Genomic DNA, 18,174 nt, shown 5'->3' on the forward strand with positions numbered 1-18,174 from the left:
TTTGCCTATGAAACCTGCTCCATGGGCCCCTGCTACATCGCCCGGCAATGCTATTGGCAGGGAAAAGTCTACCAGGGCTGGCAGGTTACCTTTTATTGTTAAAATGTCAGTCTGCTAAACAGGATGGCCGGGTTAGTGGAGTCCTGGATTTTGCATTGAAATAATAGGCGGTATATAATGCTTTCAGATAGAAACCTCCTCCTCAGTTCTCCTCCACCTCAACTGCAAATATATGTAGAAAAGCCCAGTATTATAGTAACTTTTTTTTTAAAAGCGTAGATTATGGGGTTTTGTATGGTGCAAGTCTGAGGACGGATTCTAAAAGAGCTCAGTATGTTGGTTGCTGATCCTGTTGGAAATATGGGTGAAATCCCACTGAAGTCAATGGTAAACCTCTGATTTCAATGCAGCTAGGATGAGCGTGTGTGTCAGTCAGTCAGTCACAATTAGCACGTCTGAAAGCCTGGACCTTAGAGCTGAGCTCTTTTGAAAACCTAGTCCCAATTGTAGGTGTTGAGCCCTTAAGTTCTGGCCCTGGATGTCTAGATGGATGCGGGCAGTGGAGGCAGCAGTTTGAGGTCCCTTCATCAGAAGGGAGAGTCAAAGGAGAGTAAAGTCTGTCTTTGAAACCTACACAGTTTAAAAGAGAATCCTGCGCAAAATAGCTTCATCTAAAGGTGACCTGCACAAGGAGGAATGAAACTGGACTTGTTCCCTTCTTTTCCTGCAAAGCCAACCCAAAAGATTTTCCTTGAAAATCTAGGTCTTATCTAGCTCTTAACTGGGAAGTCTCTGTGCTGACTGGAGTCTTGGTATCCCAGTTAATGGGGGAATTGAGACCTGACTAAATGACGCTGGGACGGCACCAGGTTAGCTGCACAACTAACCACTATAACTGGTGGGGATTTCTAGACAGATGAGGCCAATGCCTGTACGCAGCATGGAGAAAGAGAGAGTGCTGGTGGTGGAATTTTTATTCAGACGGTTAAAAAAAACCCCAAGGATTTTGAAACATTTACTCAACAAACACTTGGGAGGAAAGCACCTCCTGTCAATTACCGAGGAAGAAGAGGATGAGAGCCCCCAAGGAGATATTTGAGTCAGCTAGGAAGTTCTCCAGCAAAAGACAAACCAGTGTTGCTTATTTTTAAGGCAAAAATAAGCCACTTTTAAATTTTTCAGAGGGGTGCAGTTAACTTCTTTTATACTTCACAACAAAACTAAGGCCTAGTCTATATTCAAGGCTGTACTAGTTGAATTTTAAATCAGTTTAAATACTGATTTTAGCTAAACCTAGCAAGGACACTCTTAAGCAGCATTGCCAACCACAATTGTTTAAAAATCATGAGTCAGTCGTGAGATTTAAAGAGAATAAATGTTGGGTTTTTTATTTGGCTTCTGTTTTTTGTATCTATAAGGGTCACATTTTAAAGCATTTTTTCCACAATCATGAGGGCTAGGAACTTAAAAAAAAAAAATTAAAGCTGAAACTGTCACATGACTCCAGGAGCTGGGGCTTTAAGAAAAATCCCAAATATCACAAGATTTGGCACCTCTGTTTAATCCAAATTAAAAATGGCAAGGAATCAAATTAAGGTAAATCTACATAAACCAAGTTAAGGTAATCCAAGTTGAACTTTGTTTATATAGATTTAAGTGTGTCCTGGTGCAACTTTGAATAGAGACATGACTCAAAGATGCAACCAAACTTTTTTTTGTAGGTTACCTTTAAACATATAAAAATGCGTTGGCAGTGTCTGAGACCGAAACTTTGCAGGACTGGGAACCTTAAAGTGAAACTGAGTACAAACAAAAGTGAAACCTATTTAATTAATTTTCCTTGTCCAAGGCGACAAATGTGCCCTGGAACTCCCCCCCACCCCTGGAAAAATCCACCAAACAATAAAGAGCAGAGTGACAAATTGGGTATTAAAAATTCACTTCTAATTTAAGAGGTGCTAGATTTTAAAAAAAAGCATGTCTAAGCATTCTTAGGTTGAATCTGTCTCTTTAAACATAGTTGCAGCAAAAACTGGTTTCTATGCCATCTAAGCCATCAGGGGCTTTTCATGTGGCCACAGCCTCCTGGGTGGTGATGGGTGGGGGCTGGTCCCTGCCCCCTTCTGGAGCCCCACAAACATTGTAGGAGCAGGTGATCAGTGGGAGTTCTCTACCTTCCTGGGAGCAGTGGGACTCAGGCTTCATCCCTGGGGTGGTGGGTGGCAGGCTCTGGTCGTGTGGCAGTGGCCTCGTTCCCCAAGCCACAGGGCTTCATGCTCTGGCCCCAGGCGCATCCCCCACTATCACCCTGACCCCTGCTGCCTCCTCCAGCCCTCCATCCAGACCCCCAATCGCCACTGCAACTCCCTCCCCATCCAGGGCTTAATTTGTCCCCGAGCTGGCCCGGGGCTGAGTAAGTCTGTTGTGAAAAGTAATTTTAACAAATATACAAATATCACTTTTCCCCAGTAACAGACTTACTAGCTAGCAAGTCTAAAGAAAAAGAGAAAATCAACCAAAAAAAAAAAAAACCTACATAAATTACAATGATTTAGACATGTACATGTGCATATTTATTTGTTTTTCCTAAAGTTAATTAAGTATTTTAGGAAAAATTGTCAGAGTGGCCACCAGCAAGAGTTAGTGGCCGCACTCTGTGGCCACCAAAGAATTTCTTGTGAGAACTCCTGATCTAAGCAACCTGTTGTAGATGGGTCCAAATGGTGCCAAATCTATGCTTAAAATCAATGTTTCTGGCTGTTCCACAGCCAGTGAAGACTGGGGTTAAGATCCTATCTACGCTGTGAATATAACATTGTCTTCTGATCGTGCTCATAGGGCCTCAGAGGCATTGTCAGAGATTTCCTGATCTCTAATGTACAAGGGAGCACCAGACAGCAGCGCGGTCCTTAAAGCCGTTAGGCAGGGGACCTTAAGGAATATCGGAGGAAATGCAAAGGCTAAAACTCATAGTATAACCAGGTCTTCAAAGGCAATTCAGAGAGGTCCAGATTGGCTGTGCGCAGTGATACGGAAGGTCCCCCCTCCTGTCTTGCCTCTTCTAACGTCTTGAAAATTATTCTGGAATAAAGTAGGGTATTGATTTCAAATGGATTAACTGTTCCCCTGATTAACGCCATGTGTGAATACTTCAGAACAGCGTTTCTCAAATGCGGCCACCAGGGGCTTTTCTTGCGGCCACAGCCTTCTGGGTGGTTATTGGTGTGGGGGGGCAAAACAGTGGCCCCTCTCTGGAGACACAAAAGCTGGAGGAGCAGGGAGTTAATGAGTTTCCCACCTTCCCGAGGCGGTGGAGTTGGGCTTTAACCCTGGGGTGGCAGGCCAGCCACAGGACTTTGGGCTCTGTTCCCCGAGCTCGCCACTCCTCCCATCACCTCTGGCCCCCACTGCCTCCCCTAGTGCCGCATTGCCCCTGGCTCCCGCTGCCTGTGTACCCAGCTCCCCATCCAGGGCTCAAATTGTCCCTGGGATTGCCAGGGCTGAGTAAGTCTGCTGTGAAGAGTTGTATTTGTGTGTTTGTTAATATCACTTTTCACAGCAGACTTAGTATCTGCAAGTCTTTAAAAAAAGCCACCAAACAAGCAAAAGAAACAATAAGAAAAAAGACAAGAACGTGCAAAGCACCTTATTTGTGTTTCTGTTTTGTTTAGATCCAGTAAAGAATAGAGACAACTGTACATTATTTTTATTATTGAGTCTGCAAAAAAAAACCCCAAATCCTACATAAATAAATTATGATGATTTGGACATGTCTATGTGCGTATTCATTTGTTTTTCCTAAAGTTAATTAAGTATTTTAGGAAAAATTCTCAGAGCGGCAAAATTTGTTGTGAGAACCCCTGCAGAATGAGAGTAAGACTGCTGTATTCTGAATCAGAGCTTAATCCATTGCTGATTCAGATAGTATCAGCATTTGGAGTCGATCAGAAATCACCTCCCATGTAGACAAGTCCTAAATAATCTGTCTTGATCTTCCCTCACTCGTATTTCTCAGGCTCCTGGCTGATTTGGGCACATGAGTTAGGCTGGGTCCTCCCTGCCATTCAGTTGCTGGAAAATTGAATTCTTCTTCCTTCCAATTCTGTGCCATTCCATTAGGCACATTTTGATTCTCCTCTTCCCCTTCTCTGTGTTACTAACCTAGTTAAGCCAACAGGAGGTCAGACTAGATGATCATGATGGTCCCTTCTGGCCTTATGAGATTATGAGAAGAGGGCTGATGCTTTTAAACTACTTTATGTGTGCAAGAGTGTTAATCACGCATCTCTGGGGAGGAGAGGGAACATAGGGGATAAGCCATCTGGGGCTGGTTCTAGTTTGTTTTGATCTGTTCCTCCTCACCATAGTATCTGGGCACCTCCCATTACTGCATTAAGTGCTGTGACTAACCTCTCTCATGTGTGGTCTGTTCTTTCTCATCCTCTCCCTCGGGGGAGACCTGTGGATGCAGTGCTTTGTTTGTTCAAATGGCCAGCACTCAAAATTGGGGCCATATTTCCAGACATACTCCGCACCCAGCAGCTCCCATTGTAGTATCTAGGTGCTGAGCATTTCTGCAAATTTGGCCCTTATTTAGGGGCTTAAGTGGAAAGAGCCTGGTAAGTTAGGAATAGGTGGAAGGGGACTTTTCCTGCATAAGGAGAGCTTTCTGCTTTGGTAGCCTGACACAAAGTGCAAGGGTACCACGTGAGGGTCACCCCATCCCCATTACCCAGCCCACTTACTTATACCCATGACTGTCTCTACTTCCTGTATGGGTGATAGACCCTCACCGCTTATCGACTGTTTCCTGATCCCGCCCACCGGTTACCCACCTCTCATTGGGGACATTGCAGTCTGTATATACTATGTGTGCTGCCCAACCCCAAAACGCCAACATACCCCTATACTCTGTATGCTACCCCCAATGACCAATAACTGGCGCTTCAAATTTTCTGTATCGTTTATTTTTAAAATATTCTTTTATTGGACCAACTTCTGTTGGGGAGAGACGAGTTTTCCAGCTTAGGCTATGGCTACACTACGCAGCTTTTAGTGACACGGCTGTGCCGTTACAGGCTTGCCACTAAAAGCCGCGCAGCGTAGCTGCTATTGGTCAGCAGGAGAGAGAGCTCTCCTGCGGACAAAAAACTTCCACCCCCACCCCCCCCCAAGCGGCAGTGGCTTTGTCGGCAGGAGAGCATTCCTGACCACAAAGAGCTGTTCCCACCTGCGCTTTTCGTCAGTAAAACTTGTATCGTGCGGGGGGAGGGAGGTGTGTGTGTTTTTTTTTTTTTTTTTTTTAAACACCTCTAAACGACAAAAGTTTTGCCGACAAAGTGCCAGTGTAGACACACCCTTACATGGAGCTCTTCAGGTCAGGGAAAGGTACTCCGCGTCACAGCTGAATACAAGATGGAGCAGATTGTTTAGAGTAAGTGGTTAACACACATTTCAAGGGAACATTCAAGGTGAAGTGGCCTAACACCTGTCCAGAAGAAGCAGCGGGGCGGGGTAGTGGGTTTTAGAGAGTGTTCTAATGAGCCATAAATCCAGTGGCTATTCAGTCCATGATTTTTAGTATCTAGCAAAGTAATGAATTGAAGCGTCCAGGCTCATCTTTTCAGTGTGCTGTGCAGGTTTCCTTTGAGGATGAGGACTGAGAGGTCAGATATGGAGCGATCGCTTTGTGGAAAGTGTTCACCCACAATTGATAGCGTTTTAGTCTTGTATGATTTTTTTTTTTTCCGTGCGAGTTCATTCGAGAGCATAGTGATGATTCTTGGTTCACCCACCTAGTTGTTGTTGGGGCATTTAGTACACTGGAGGCGGTACACCACGTGTTGTGATAGGCATGTGTGGGATCCAGGGATCTTGCAAGGGACGTTATGATGATCAACACCCCTCACAACAGTGGAGATATGTCGACAGGTTTTGCATCTGTGGTTCTGGCAAGATCTGGTGCTGCTTTGAGTTGGTGTGGCCCTAGTCTGTGGGGAGCTTGCTTCTGATGATCGTGGAGAGGTTGGGGTGTTTTGAAGGCCAGAAGAGGATTTCAGGAGGGATTTTTTTGGTAGATGTGGTTCCCATTGAGTATAGGGTTCCAGTGCGGGGTGGTAGGTGACAGATAGGGATGGGTAGTTGGAGTGAGTTTTATTTCTCTATTGAAGCAGATTCAGGGCATTGGAGCGGCACATTGCAGAACGTGATCTACTTTTCTGGCGGAGTGTCCCTTGTTTGGTGTCTTTGGCCTGGTCCACACTAACCCCCCATTTCGAACTAAGGTACGCAAATTCAGCTACATTAATAATGTAGCTGAATTCGAAGTACCTTAGTTCGAACTCACCGCGGGTCCAGACGCGGCAGGCAGGCCCCCCGTCGATGCCGCGTCCTCCTCTCGCCGAGCTGGAGTACCGGCGTCGACGGCGAGCACTTCCGGGATCGATTTATCGCGTCTAGACAAGACGCGATAAATCGATCCCAGAAGATCGATTGCTTACCTCCGGGTCCGGCGGTAAGTGTAGACCTACCCTGACTCTCACCAACAGAAGTTGGCCCAATAAAAGATATTCCCATACACAGTTTAACACCTTCAAGGTGGGTATCTTGGATTTCCCTCCCTATGACAGCTAACTACCTCTGCTAAATAATCAGTCCCACCTTGTATTTAGCTGTGACACTGAGTACACTGCCCAGACCTCTTGTCTCTCTCACCAACAGAAACTGGTCCAATAGAAGATATTACCTCACCCACCCTGTCTCGCTAACATTCTGGGACCAACATGGCTACAACAACTCTGCATCCAAAGCCATAAATCCATCCCTCAAAAACCATCTACAAACAATCCAGCTGGAAGAGGTGAAGCCAGGACGCCCCGGGCAGGCTCAGCCCTCCAGCTGCCCCGATGAGTGGCCCAGATGTGTCTGCAATAACTGGTTTAAGAACCTTATCTCTGAAATCTGCAGGGTCCCACTGGCTGGACTGTTGCCACAATTTGTTGTTTTATCTGTTTCTCTTCAAGCTATTGAGAGCGAAAGCTAATTATGTTGCAGAACAGGTATTGCAAACCGCTTCACTCAGAAGCATTTAATGGTGCATCAAATCGACTGACGCCATCCAGTACAACTTGGAGGGATGCAGCAAAGGAAGTGGTTGGTGTGAGGGTACTGTGCTAATATCTCTGCTATGTAACTTAATTGTTAGAGCCTGGAGGCTAATAACACACGCGCCTCCTTTGGCACCTCTTATTCAGGGCTTTCCAAGGACTTTACAAAAGTTAATTAACCCTGTGCTGGGAAGAAGATGGGTGTTGCTATCTGTGTTTACAGCACCATGGAGTCTGATTTCTGACGGGCTCCTCTGTGCTCCCACAACGCACATGATGAATACAATTATAAATGGGGAAGGCGATGTGCAAGGAGTCTGCTGCTTGCCCAAGGTGTGTCAGGAAAGCTGGAAATAGATGCGCAGTCTCTTGCTCTAACCACTAGATGACACTGCCTCCACCGTATAGCTTATCAAGATGACTTAGGAGGCTGGCTTTTTGGATTCCACCACACAGGTTAAAGTGAGGAGTCCTTGTGGCACCTTAGAGACTAACCAATTTATTTGGGCATAAGCTTTCGTGGGCTATAACCCACTTCATCAGATGCATCTGATTAAAGTGTGATCCTTCCTCAGAGGTTACATTGCTGTTGGCAACACATGAAATTGAAGCAGATATGTTGTGATAAGACTGAAAACTGGGGGTAGGGAAGCTGTAAAGTTTCAGAAGATGGGATATCTGTTTGCACCTTTTTTTGCCACAATCTCATCAGTGTGAACACAAGAACTAGGGGTCACCAAATGAAATTATTAGGCGGCAGGTTTAAAACAAACAAAAGGAAGTATTTTTTTTCACACAACGCACAGTCAATCTGTGGAACTCCTTGCCAGAGGATGTTGTGAAGGCCAAGACTATAACCGGGTTCAGAAAAGAGCTAGATAAGTTAATGGAGGATAGGTCCATCAATGGCTACTAGCCAGGATGGGCAGAGATGGTGTCCCTGGCCTCTGTCTGCAAGAAGCTGGGAATGGGTGATAGGGGATGGATCACTTGATGATTACCTGTTCTTTTCATTCCTCTTGGGGCACCTGGCATTGGCCAGTGTCGGAAGGCAGGGTTGAGTTTTTATTATGGTGAACTTCAAAAATCAGTCAAGTTCCCAGCATGGGGAGTTTTTATTATGAAATGAAAGTTACAGCTGTTTGAAGTTTATAAATGAAAGTTTTAGAAATGAAAGTTACAGCTGTTTTAAGAGGATAACTTCCTCTGTGGTCTAGCAAAAGCTGAGACCATCTTCAGCCATTCTCTTGTGCACGCACACATCCAGGACCTAATGAATTCAAATGGCAGGCTTACATTTCTCTGTCTGCAGGGCACAAACGTGCGAGAACTGGGTGCAACTGACCTGTCCTTTCAATGGATCTGTCTTGGTTTTTGAAGAACTGAACTAACGTCCCGTCAGTTATTAATAATCACCAATTATTACTTACGCTGCGTGTTACCGCAACATCCGGGACACCGTTGTGTTAGGCACGGTACAAACACAGAGCACAAAGGCTGTTTCTGGCTAGAAATGTAACCTAGCCGTAAAGGAAGACTGGGTGGCAGAAGTATCAGTTATCTTGGAGGGGAAATATCCCACCCACCCCTTGGCACAGGTTGAAAAATCTAGTGAGGCTGACTCAACCCTCCACCTTTCCAAGGTAAAGTAAGAGTCCACGCAAGCCATTTGGACTAGACCTTAAAAGCAGGGGTCCTCTCTGCCCTGCGTGGCCAAAGATCCCGGGTCACCCTTCCTATGAAAGGGCCTTTGTTTAAAACAACCTCTGTTACTGTTGTGCTGCGCAGCAGCTGGCTACCAGTCCCCTCCCGCCCCCCAGAACTGGCCGCATTTCAGTAGCGCTATGCACACAGAGATCGGAAAGTGCTCTGGGATGAGAGGTGCGACACAGGTGAAACATTCTCACTTAACGAGTGTTTTCGACTGGTCTCTCCGGGCCAGCTATAGGTCTCCTGAGCCACAGTGGGTGCTATTCCTTATCCAGACACAAGCTGCCTTGTGGGAACACGGCCTCTGTATCCGTGCTGGGCAGGGACGCTCAGACCCGAGGGGGAGGGCTGAGCATGGCTGCTAGGAAAGCCTCTCTGAGGACTTGTCTTCCCGTACCGCGCTAGAGCGGTGCGGCTGTAGTGCTTTAGTGAAGCCGCTCGTCCGCCGGCGGGAGAGCGAATGTTGGCGCAGTTAATCCGTCTCCATGAGAGATGGTAGCAGCTCTCCCGTCGCCATGGCACTGCCCACACGGAGGGTTAAGTCGGTATAACAATGTCACGTTGGTTGTTTATTTTTCACACCCCTGAGCGAGGTGTTGATGCCGACGTAGGTCTGTAATGTAGAGCTGGCCGGAGTTGTAGCCTTTCCGATGCAGGACTCTGGTGATGGTGGGGGAACTCCCTTTGCAGGAAATCACCACCTTTGTTAGCTCAGTCTGATGGCCTCCGTCTGTAACACGGTAACTTCTGAACATGGCATCTGATCAATTCCACATGGTTCTAGGCATCCATGGGTGGAGCCGTATTGTTTTGGGGGGAAACTGGGGCTGTACAGAGCCTTTGTCAACCCTTTAGCAGATGCACAGCTTCAAGCACCTCTGCAAACAGGCTGCAGATCAAAGAACTGGTTGATCATGGCACCCATTACCGCCTTTCAGTCGAACACCACCCTCTCTCAGCTCTGCCTGTCCTCCCAATGGTTTAGCATGTTGACACCCTGAATGACTAATCTCCCAGCCAGAAGAGAAGTAACAATGGTGGGGGAAGCGGATGGGCATGTGGAGGTGGGGAATGGAGGACCCTGGCCTGGGGAGGAAGCCGAAGAAGGGTGCACACAGCTGTGGGACTGAGCAGGGGGAAAATGGGGTATCCTGGAGTGGAGGGTAAGAAGGAATGGGGCAGGGGGCATCACCTCCAGCTGAACACGTGAGCCTGTAACTAGTCCAGGCACCTTTAGCTTTGTGTCAGATCTGCTTCGTCTAACTGAGGGTCTGTTTGTTTTCATCTGGACAGATGCTTCCCTCTGGGCTCTGGCTGTAGGATGTTGGAGAATCAAGAGCAAGAAGTAAGGCTCTCCCGAGTTTCTGCCATTTTCTGTTCCGTGTTTGGGGGGGGCTGGCAGGTTGGGGGAACGTATGGAGCCTTTGAATTCAGGCAGAGATCGAACCATTGTGGTGAGCGAGTTAGTGCTAGCAAAGCTGGAGTTTCACATAGGGGGAAGAGGTGGGGAACCCTTAGCTGGTACCCAGGGGGATAATATGAAGGGTTTTACAGGGTCAGGTGGGGGGATTAGTGGGGTGATGAGGGCAGGAGCTGTCTGCCTAGCATGGCTGCAGCAGCGTGGGCCTTTAAGGGTAGGATGGGGTGGGAGGATTATAGTTTGGGCAATCACCAGGTAGAACGAACCTCAGAGTATGGCGGGGACACTCCCCCTTCAAAGGCTGGTGCTCCTGAGATCAGTACCCACCTTCTCAAAGGCAGCACCGCTTGCCTGTTCCTGCCACTTGCAGACCTTGCCACCAGCTGCTCTCTTCTGTGGGTTACAGCTGGGTGACGGGAAGTCAGGACTAGGCCGGTTAGGATGGGGCTGCGGTGAACATCTCCTTGGAGTTAGACAACATTTCTCTGCCCTCAGGAGCTGACCACGGTGCGGGTTCAGGACCCTCGGCTCCAGAACGAAGGCTCCTGGAATTCCTATGTGGATTATAAAATCTTCCTCCATGTAAGTGCAGAGCGGAGTCTGACACCGCACCGTGCTGTCGCCTCTCCGCAGTGAAAAGTGGGTGTAAAACGCTACCGCCCCATCTGGCATCACTTGGCAGCGGTTTGAGATGGTTCGGGGTGCTGGACAATCTGAGACCTAGGGTCTTGCAAGGGGCTGCACCACAGCGTGGTCCACTCCGCCCCCACGGCAGGATTCTGCTGTATAGAGCTTGCTTAGCCAAGCACGGTTATCGGTGCTTTAACTAGTTGATCTTTCCATCATCTCTCACTCCCCCTTCTCTGCAAGCACCTATCTAGATCAGTGGTTCTCAACCAGGGGTGGCCACGAACAGAGCCAGCATTAGACTCGCTGGAGCCCAGGGCAGAAAGCCAAAGTCCCGCAGCATGAACCCTGAACCCTGCCGACCGGGGCTGAAACTAAAGCCTGAACAACTTAGCTTCACAGGGGCTCCTGTGGTGTGGGGCTCTGGGTAAATACCCTGCTTGCTACCCCCTAACACCGTCCCTGGCTTTTATATGCAGAAAACCAGTTGTGGCACAGCTGGGCTGTGGAGTTTTTATAGCCTGTCGGGGAGGAGGGGGGCCATGAGGGGGAGCTCACAAAAGAAAAGGCGGAGAACCCCTGATCTAGGGAATTAAATGACCCCTAGCCCCTTGGTGTCAGAGCAAGTTCCAGCAGCGAGTTGGGGCCATGATTAGAGCAGTTCCAGGCCCTCCACTCCATGTTCAGGCCATGAAACCAGGCCGCACCCCCCCTCGTTTGCAGGTAAAGTCCTGCTGCTCCTCCTGAGGCCAAAAGATTGGCTTGGGCCCGCCGCTTGCAACTTAATACCATGTTCTGGTTCAGATCAGAACGTTCCCCTGGACACAGGACAGCAGGACCTTATGGGAAGAATGAGCTGGCATTGAAGGGGGCTCTGTGCCCCCCTACAGGGAGCCACCTCTGACCTTTCCCGTCCTCCCGCGTCTCGTTTCACAGACCAGCAGCAAGGCCTTTACTGCCAAGACCTCGTGCGTGCGCAGACGGTACCGCGAGTTCGTGTGGCTGAGGAAGCAGCTCCAGAAAAACGCTGGCTTAGTGTGAGTGTGAAATTCCTCCTCCGCCTCCCTGATGCCAGACCCCAACTTCTCCTTAGCACAGAGGTGTTGGGTGTCCTGACCCTCCGTAGGATAAGGCATTATAGACAGGAGAGAGCAGGGGCAAGAGAAACTGGCCCAAAGGGCTGGCTGCACCCACAGATTCCAAGTCAGGTGAGCTGGGTTCATAGAGAATATCAGGGTTGGAAGGGACCTCAGAAGGTCATCTAGACCAACCCCCTGCTCAAAGCAGGACCAACCCCCAACTAAATCATCCCAGCCAGGGCTTTGTCAAGCCGGGTCTTAAAAACCTCTAAGGAAGGAGATTCCACCACCTCCCTAGGGAACCCATTCCAGTGCTTCACCACCCTCCTAGTGAAATAGTGTTTCCTAATATCCTAATTCTAGTAAATGTGACGGGGGGTCAGTCACGTGGAGTGAGCAAGTGCCCAGCACCAAAGTAAAGGCCAAAGTGTTCGCCTCCCTGGGCAATCTCTTGCTTGCAGAGGACGGAGGGGCGTCTAACGCTCGAGCTATGCAAGTGCCGGCTGTTCCTGGGCCCAGGAGCTCTACGATCGCCCCAGCTTGGCGGTGGGTGAAAACACGCTCTGGCTGTTTGCACGAGGCCCGGCTTCTCCCACCAGGTCCGTCCCACGTCACCTCGTTCCGGCTGTGGATACCGAGCCGTTGCCTTCCTCTGCTCTGTTCCCTCAGGCCTGTCCCGGAGCTGCCGGGGAAATCCACCTTCTTTGCAGGCAGCACCGATGAGTTCATTGAGAAACGGAGACAGGGGCTCCAGCAGTTCCTGGAGAAGTGAGTGGAAGGGATGCAGCTCCCTCACGCGGCTGGCTTGGTGGCTGAAATGGGTTTGGGGGGGGGGGGCAGGGGCTATTTCACCTCAAAACCCTGCTTCCTAGCAGGAAAGAAGGCTGCCTAACGGCTCTGTTTCCCCGGGCTTGAGGGTGGTGTTTGGGGTCAGAGAAGAGAATTCCCGCTAGGGACCCTGAGCTGGAAGGGGGTAATGCTTTTGGGCGGGGGGGCATGAAAATTCTCACTACTATCTTCAGCCGGATCCTCCCCTGCCCTTACTGTCTACCAGCCCCTGTGGCTGGTACGCAGGCCTGGGGGGCTATACCGCATTCTGCATTGTCCCCTCGCTTCCTGTCTCTCTCCAGGGTCGTGCAGAACGTGGTCCTCCTGTCAGACAGCCAGTTGCATCTCTTCCTGCAGAGCCAGCTGTCGGTGCCCGAGATCGAGGCGTGCGTGCAGGGCCAGAGCCCCCTGACCGTCACGGACGCCATCCTCCGCTACGCCATGTCGAACTGCGGCTGGGTGCAGGAAGAAGACGCCCGCCCTGCGCTCGTGGCGGGGGCAGAGCTCTACAGCAGGTCCTGGGAGCAATCTGGGACTCGTGGGTGGGACGGAGTGAGACCGATAGCTGGAACTAGGCTAAGAGCCGAGCCCCCTTCCATGCTTGGAGCTGATCTGTGCTAGCTAGACCAGAGCTGGAAAATGGTTGGAACCTGGCTGTGGCCTCTCTAGAGGGCCCGTAACATGGCTATGGGCCTTCCCACAACTTAGCCACTGCACCAGCTGTTGTGGCCATGTGGGGTCTAATGTGCTTGGTCCGATCCTCCCAAAGAACACACCACAGCCAAATAGGGACGTGGCTTTAATTCACACGATCCCCAGCCCCCATCTGCTCCTGAGCGCCCTAGGACTCGTCACGGCCATAGGCGCCGACTCCGTGGGTGTTCTGGGGCAGGCGCACCCGCGGGGAAAAATTGGTGGGTGCTTAGCACCCACCGGCAGCTCCTCACCCTCCTGTCCAGCCCACCTCCGCTTCCTTCCCTGAGTTCGTCACGTGCCTGCTTTTTCCCCCTAGCTCCCAGCGCTTGTGCCGCAAAACAGCTGTTTCACACGGCTGGGGAGGAGGAGGGAACGCAGCGCACTTGGGGAAGAGGCAGGGCTGGGGTGGGGATTTGGGGCAGGGAGGGAGCGGAGTTGGGGCGGGGACTTTGGGGAAGGGGTTGGAATGGGGGCGGGATAGGGGAGGGGAAAGGGTGGAGTTGGGTCAGTGTGGGGTGCAAGTACCCACTGGCGCCGGGGAAAGTTGGCGCCTATGGTCACGGCCTGCTTGGAGGATTTCTCCACGTCGTGCGCCATCTGCCCGGAAGGAGCAGTCCAGAGTCCCATCGCTGCTCTGTGCTCACCAGGGGCCTCCGGCGCATCCTTTCATCAGTAGCAAAGGTGTCGTGCTCTGGAGCGATGGGGGCTGCATGTTCCGAAGGGCTCAGCTCCCCTTTGGGCACCAAAACGAGCATATGCTTCCTTCCTGATGCTCCCCGTGTTGAATGCAGAGCCCCCACCTGACTCATCTAATACCCACTTCCCTTGGCCTTTCCCCTACCACGCAGCTGGGCTCACACATCCTGGTTTAGGCCCAAGGCAAACCCAGACCGTGTCCTGAGCATCTCAGACGGGCAAGGGTGAGGAATGATTGTCGTTCTCCAGTGGCAAAGCTGCCTTGTGGCTGAAGTGGCTCTGCCTGGGGGAGTCACCTCCACCTTCCTTGCTGGAGGGGAGGATGTTGTGACACTAGGAGCCTCTGAGAGGGGAGGAATCCTGGAAGGGGAAAGGACACCGCCAGACAAGCTCCGGGGTGTGCGCCCCCCCCCCCCCCTCCCGTGGCCACAGCGGTAGATCTTATAACGGGAGAAGCATCTTGTGCTCAGGCTTTGTACCAATTTCCATCACTCAGTGAGTCAGTTTCTGCAGCCTGCCAGCTGCCCCTCTCCTCTAGGGGGAGCAGTTGGGTCGGGGCGCTAGACCTCACACTGCAGGCACCTACTGTAGAATCTCTCTAAGCCTCCGGTGTGATGTGGGGGGAGCCACCCCCACCCGCTCAACTCTGAATAACCTTTTCATAGAGAAGTGTTGTGGTGCAGCCTCTTGCAAGACCTCCAGGCACCTGTCCCCAGGGGACATCGGTGCTGAGAATACTTTGTATTCCGCTGCCCTCCGAGCCTGCTACCTCCTATGCACCAGCAGCCCTGCAAAATCCTGGTTGCTTGAGGAGTGGAGACGCGCTTCTCACCCTGGCCAACGGGAGGGGAGATGAACGGAGCCATGACAGGATTGTTGTCCTAGGCTGCTAGGCAAATGAACCCAGCTGAAGATCATGCCCCGCCGCAGCGTCTCGCTCTTGGTTTTAAATAGCAGGAGAAGCGGCGTGGGTGGGCCCCAGCAAGAGGCCCGTGTTAAGAAAGCCCCTCTGGTTTAAGGAAGGGTTTGGAATGGGCGCAGGAAGCCAGGCTGAGGGGTAGGTATCCAGGCAGCTCGGCAGGCTAGACGCTTCGCTGGCTCAGCTGTCCATGCTCGAAGCCCCTCCCTGGCGACTCCTGTCCTGGCCGCACCGAGGGATTCTCCCATCTCTTTCCCCACCCCCCTTCCCCTCTTCGCAGAGGGCTCCGCGCTGCGTGTGGTGGGTGGGGGGCCTGGAGGAGGGGAGCAGCTGGCTGTCTGAGCAGACTCCACCTGCACTGCTCCTTGGGCCAGCTGCGGAAGAGGCCCCCGTGGAAGCACGGAGAAGAGGCTGCAGGCAGATGGGGGCAGGTGGCTGAAAGGAAGCTGTCTGCTGCTCTCTCCCCGCTCCATGGGCGCACTTGTGCAGAGGTGGATCTGGAGTAGGGCAACTTTCCCAGCCCCCCGCTGCTCCTCCCAGGATTGCTGGGGTCGGGCGCCAGGCTTTAGAGCGCTCAGGTCCTAGTGCGGCCGGCAGCTTGGCCCCAGATCTTCCAGGAACCGGGGGTAAGGTGGCAGGAGCAAGGTGCTCGCGTAACTCCTCTGTCAGTGGCTCACTGCTCCAGGCCGTTACGCAGGGCAGGATGCGTGTGTAGCTCGGGAGAGCTGGGGCCGCGCATCTTGCCTGGAACCCCTCTTCCTTCCTGACTCTCCTGTGTCTTCTCTCCATAGCTGCGCTGGTCACGGAAGCCCCCCTGTTCGGAGCTGTCTGAAACCCGCTTCGTGCTGGAGCGACTTCGGCATGGAAGACAACCACTCAGATAGCCTGGATTCTCCTACGGAGCAGCCGGGGACAAAGTAAGCAGCACAAACGATCGTGTGCACCCTGTCTGGGAGCAGCGGCTCTTGCTCCGAGGATGGCAGCTGAGTGGCTCCCGTTGGTGCAGGATTGGGACCCTGCATGGCACGTGGGCCTCATCCTCAGCCCCTCTACTCCTAGCAGCTTGTGACCACTTCCTGCCGCCTCTGGACGGTCCTCTGATGAGGCAGGTGCTGTGTGAATACACAACTGAGCTGTACGAAAACGGAACCAGGGCTTAGTAGAGCCTAAGTTTGTTACTCCCCAGGGCTGTGTCATGCTCTTGTGGGGGGAACGGTGTGTATTAGGGATGGGGGCTGCTTGAAAACAAAAGCCAGCTCCCTTGATCTTGGCTTGATTCTCTGTCCCCTTGGAGCTGGGTCATGGAGGCAGATGCTCCTCGCTGCAGAGATCCTCCAGGAGAGATGTTGTCTGGATCCCTAGGCCGAGCTGCCGTCCCTCCTTGCCCAGCGGCAGATCAGTCAGCGGTCCCAGCAATGCCCCGTGGATTCTCGTTCCTAGAACTAGAATTCAGTCTTCGTAGCATTCCCCTCTGAAAAACCAACGGCCGCGTAGGCACGAGCGGCGCTACTTTGCATGGCTGAGAGCCACGTTTAAACAGCGGCTGTGGGGCGGCCTCCCCTCAGCTGTGCTGAGCCGGAAGCCCACACGCTGGGTATGGATACCACCTCCACACCTGGGTCCTCCAGGCCGGGCTCGGCATGCAGGCTGCGTGCAGCTGGAATGAGCCAATGACCTTTCCCTGGGGGCTCTATATTGCAGGGTTGATTCCTCCATTGCGGCGGGGCTGGGGGAATGTGTTGTGGTGGGACAGTGAGGTCAGAAGGTTGGTTGTGTGGGACACCCCTCAAGCTGGGCTTCCCTGCAGGAGAACAAACCTTTTGGCTAGCCCAGACCTGCCTGAGCCTAACAGCCAACTGGAGCTAAAGAGGGCAAAGGGGAAGGGCAAAGGGTGGTGATCCCTATAGCCAGCCATGAGGGAGCAGAACCGAAGAAAGAATCCCTTAATAGAGAATGGGCAATCCCACGCTACAGCTACCACCAGGGCCCCTCTGCTTTCAACCCATCAGGTCCATCTACTCTGCTGCTCCCCGTGCCTTTCCACCAGCCCATCCTCTGGCATTGTCATGGCTCAGAATGCAGAGCTGAGGTGCTCTGGCCTGCAATAAATGTGAAGTGCATGAGAACTGGGTGCTGGTGATTTATGTTGGGCGGGGCAGGGAGGAGACCAGGAGGGACCCAGGCGGAGCAGGGAAGGCTAATCACAAACTGATGGTGTTTGGGGAGGAAAAAAAATAACGGGGCTGATGCATCTTAAGCAATAGGCTTGGGACTGGCTAAGATGCCACCAGCGACCATCCCTGCGTTGGTTGCATTGGGCACTAGATCGTGACGGCTGCTGAGTGTCCAACTGCAGCTGGGGGGCGGGGGGCGAGGGTGAAAGAGCTTTTTCCTCCAGCCCGGGCTCCCCAAATAATACGTCACTGCTAGGAACCCTGAGTGAAAGATGCCCCTGACCAAGGGCCTCAGTATTATCCTCCGTCTCCACAGGGTCTGACAGTTCCCCCACCCGGGGAGAGAACCTGCTTCTCTCTGGCTCTGTGGGACTTGGTCAGTAGACCCAGCGCTAGCTGGCTTTAGTACTGCTGAAAGGCAATGGAGCGGTGTGTGTGTGTGGGCGGGGGGGGGGGGGGGGGGGGCAGAGGGGCTTGCTTTCTGGGGTGCATGCATGTGGCTTTGGGGTGGGAGGGACATACTGTTCCTGTCAGCCCCTCTCCATCTACTGCTGCACAGCAGCCCTCGCTCCTCCCCTCAGCCCAGATATGTCCTTTCTGGTGCTCCTTCCTTGGGCAGGGGGCTGACGACCAGCAGGGGCCATAGAGAACAGCGGAGCGGCTGCCTGCTCAGCTGGCACCTGGTGGTGGCCAAGCTCTCCGGTAGCCCAACTCTCCCCTCTGTGCCCAGAGCTCAGCAGGGGGGGTGTGACCCGCGGGCCGGGGAAGGTGAGGGCCATCCTGCAGGCAGGAACGCAGCCCGTGATGCTTAGCAAGGTGGGAGTCCGTCTCCCTCGGGGTGCCTGCCGTCTTCGTCAGACCACGCTAGCAGAGCTGGCTGTGACCGGGTTGGTAGATTACGCCATACCTTGCTCAGTTT

The 18,174-nt window shown here is 52.1% G+C and overlaps 1 protein-coding gene across 9 annotated transcripts in view; it reads left to right on the forward strand.

Moving 5' to 3' along the window:
* SNX11 (sorting nexin 11) overlaps positions 1 to 17,207 on the forward strand; it is a 39,986-nt gene extending 22,779 nt beyond the window's left edge. Inside the window, exons 3-9 of one of the 9 annotated variants that reach the window (XM_065578004.1) lie at positions 6,721 to 8,749; positions 10,110 to 10,161; positions 10,732 to 10,818; positions 11,800 to 11,900; positions 12,612 to 12,710; positions 13,073 to 13,285; positions 15,873 to 17,207. In XM_065578004.1, coding sequence (XP_065434076.1) covers positions 10,138 to 10,161; positions 10,732 to 10,818; positions 11,800 to 11,900; positions 12,612 to 12,710; positions 13,073 to 13,285; positions 15,873 to 16,002 — 654 coding nt within the window. In that variant the 5' untranslated portion in view covers positions 6,721 to 8,749; positions 10,110 to 10,137 and the 3' untranslated portion in view covers positions 16,003 to 17,207. Of the gene's footprint in view, positions 1 to 6,720; positions 8,750 to 10,109; positions 10,162 to 10,731; positions 10,819 to 11,753; positions 11,901 to 12,611; positions 12,711 to 13,072; positions 13,286 to 15,872 lie in introns of those variants that run through there. The other 8 variants (XM_065578001.1, XM_065578005.1, XM_065578002.1 and 5 more) reach the window with 8 other exon arrangements.
* Positions 17,208 to 18,174: the final 967 nt, after the last annotated feature.

Source organism: Chrysemys picta, chromosome 24, assembly GCF_011386835.1.
Source record: "Chrysemys picta bellii isolate R12L10 chromosome 24, ASM1138683v2, whole genome shotgun sequence".
NCBI lineage: Eukaryota > Metazoa > Chordata > Testudines > Emydidae > Chrysemys > Chrysemys picta.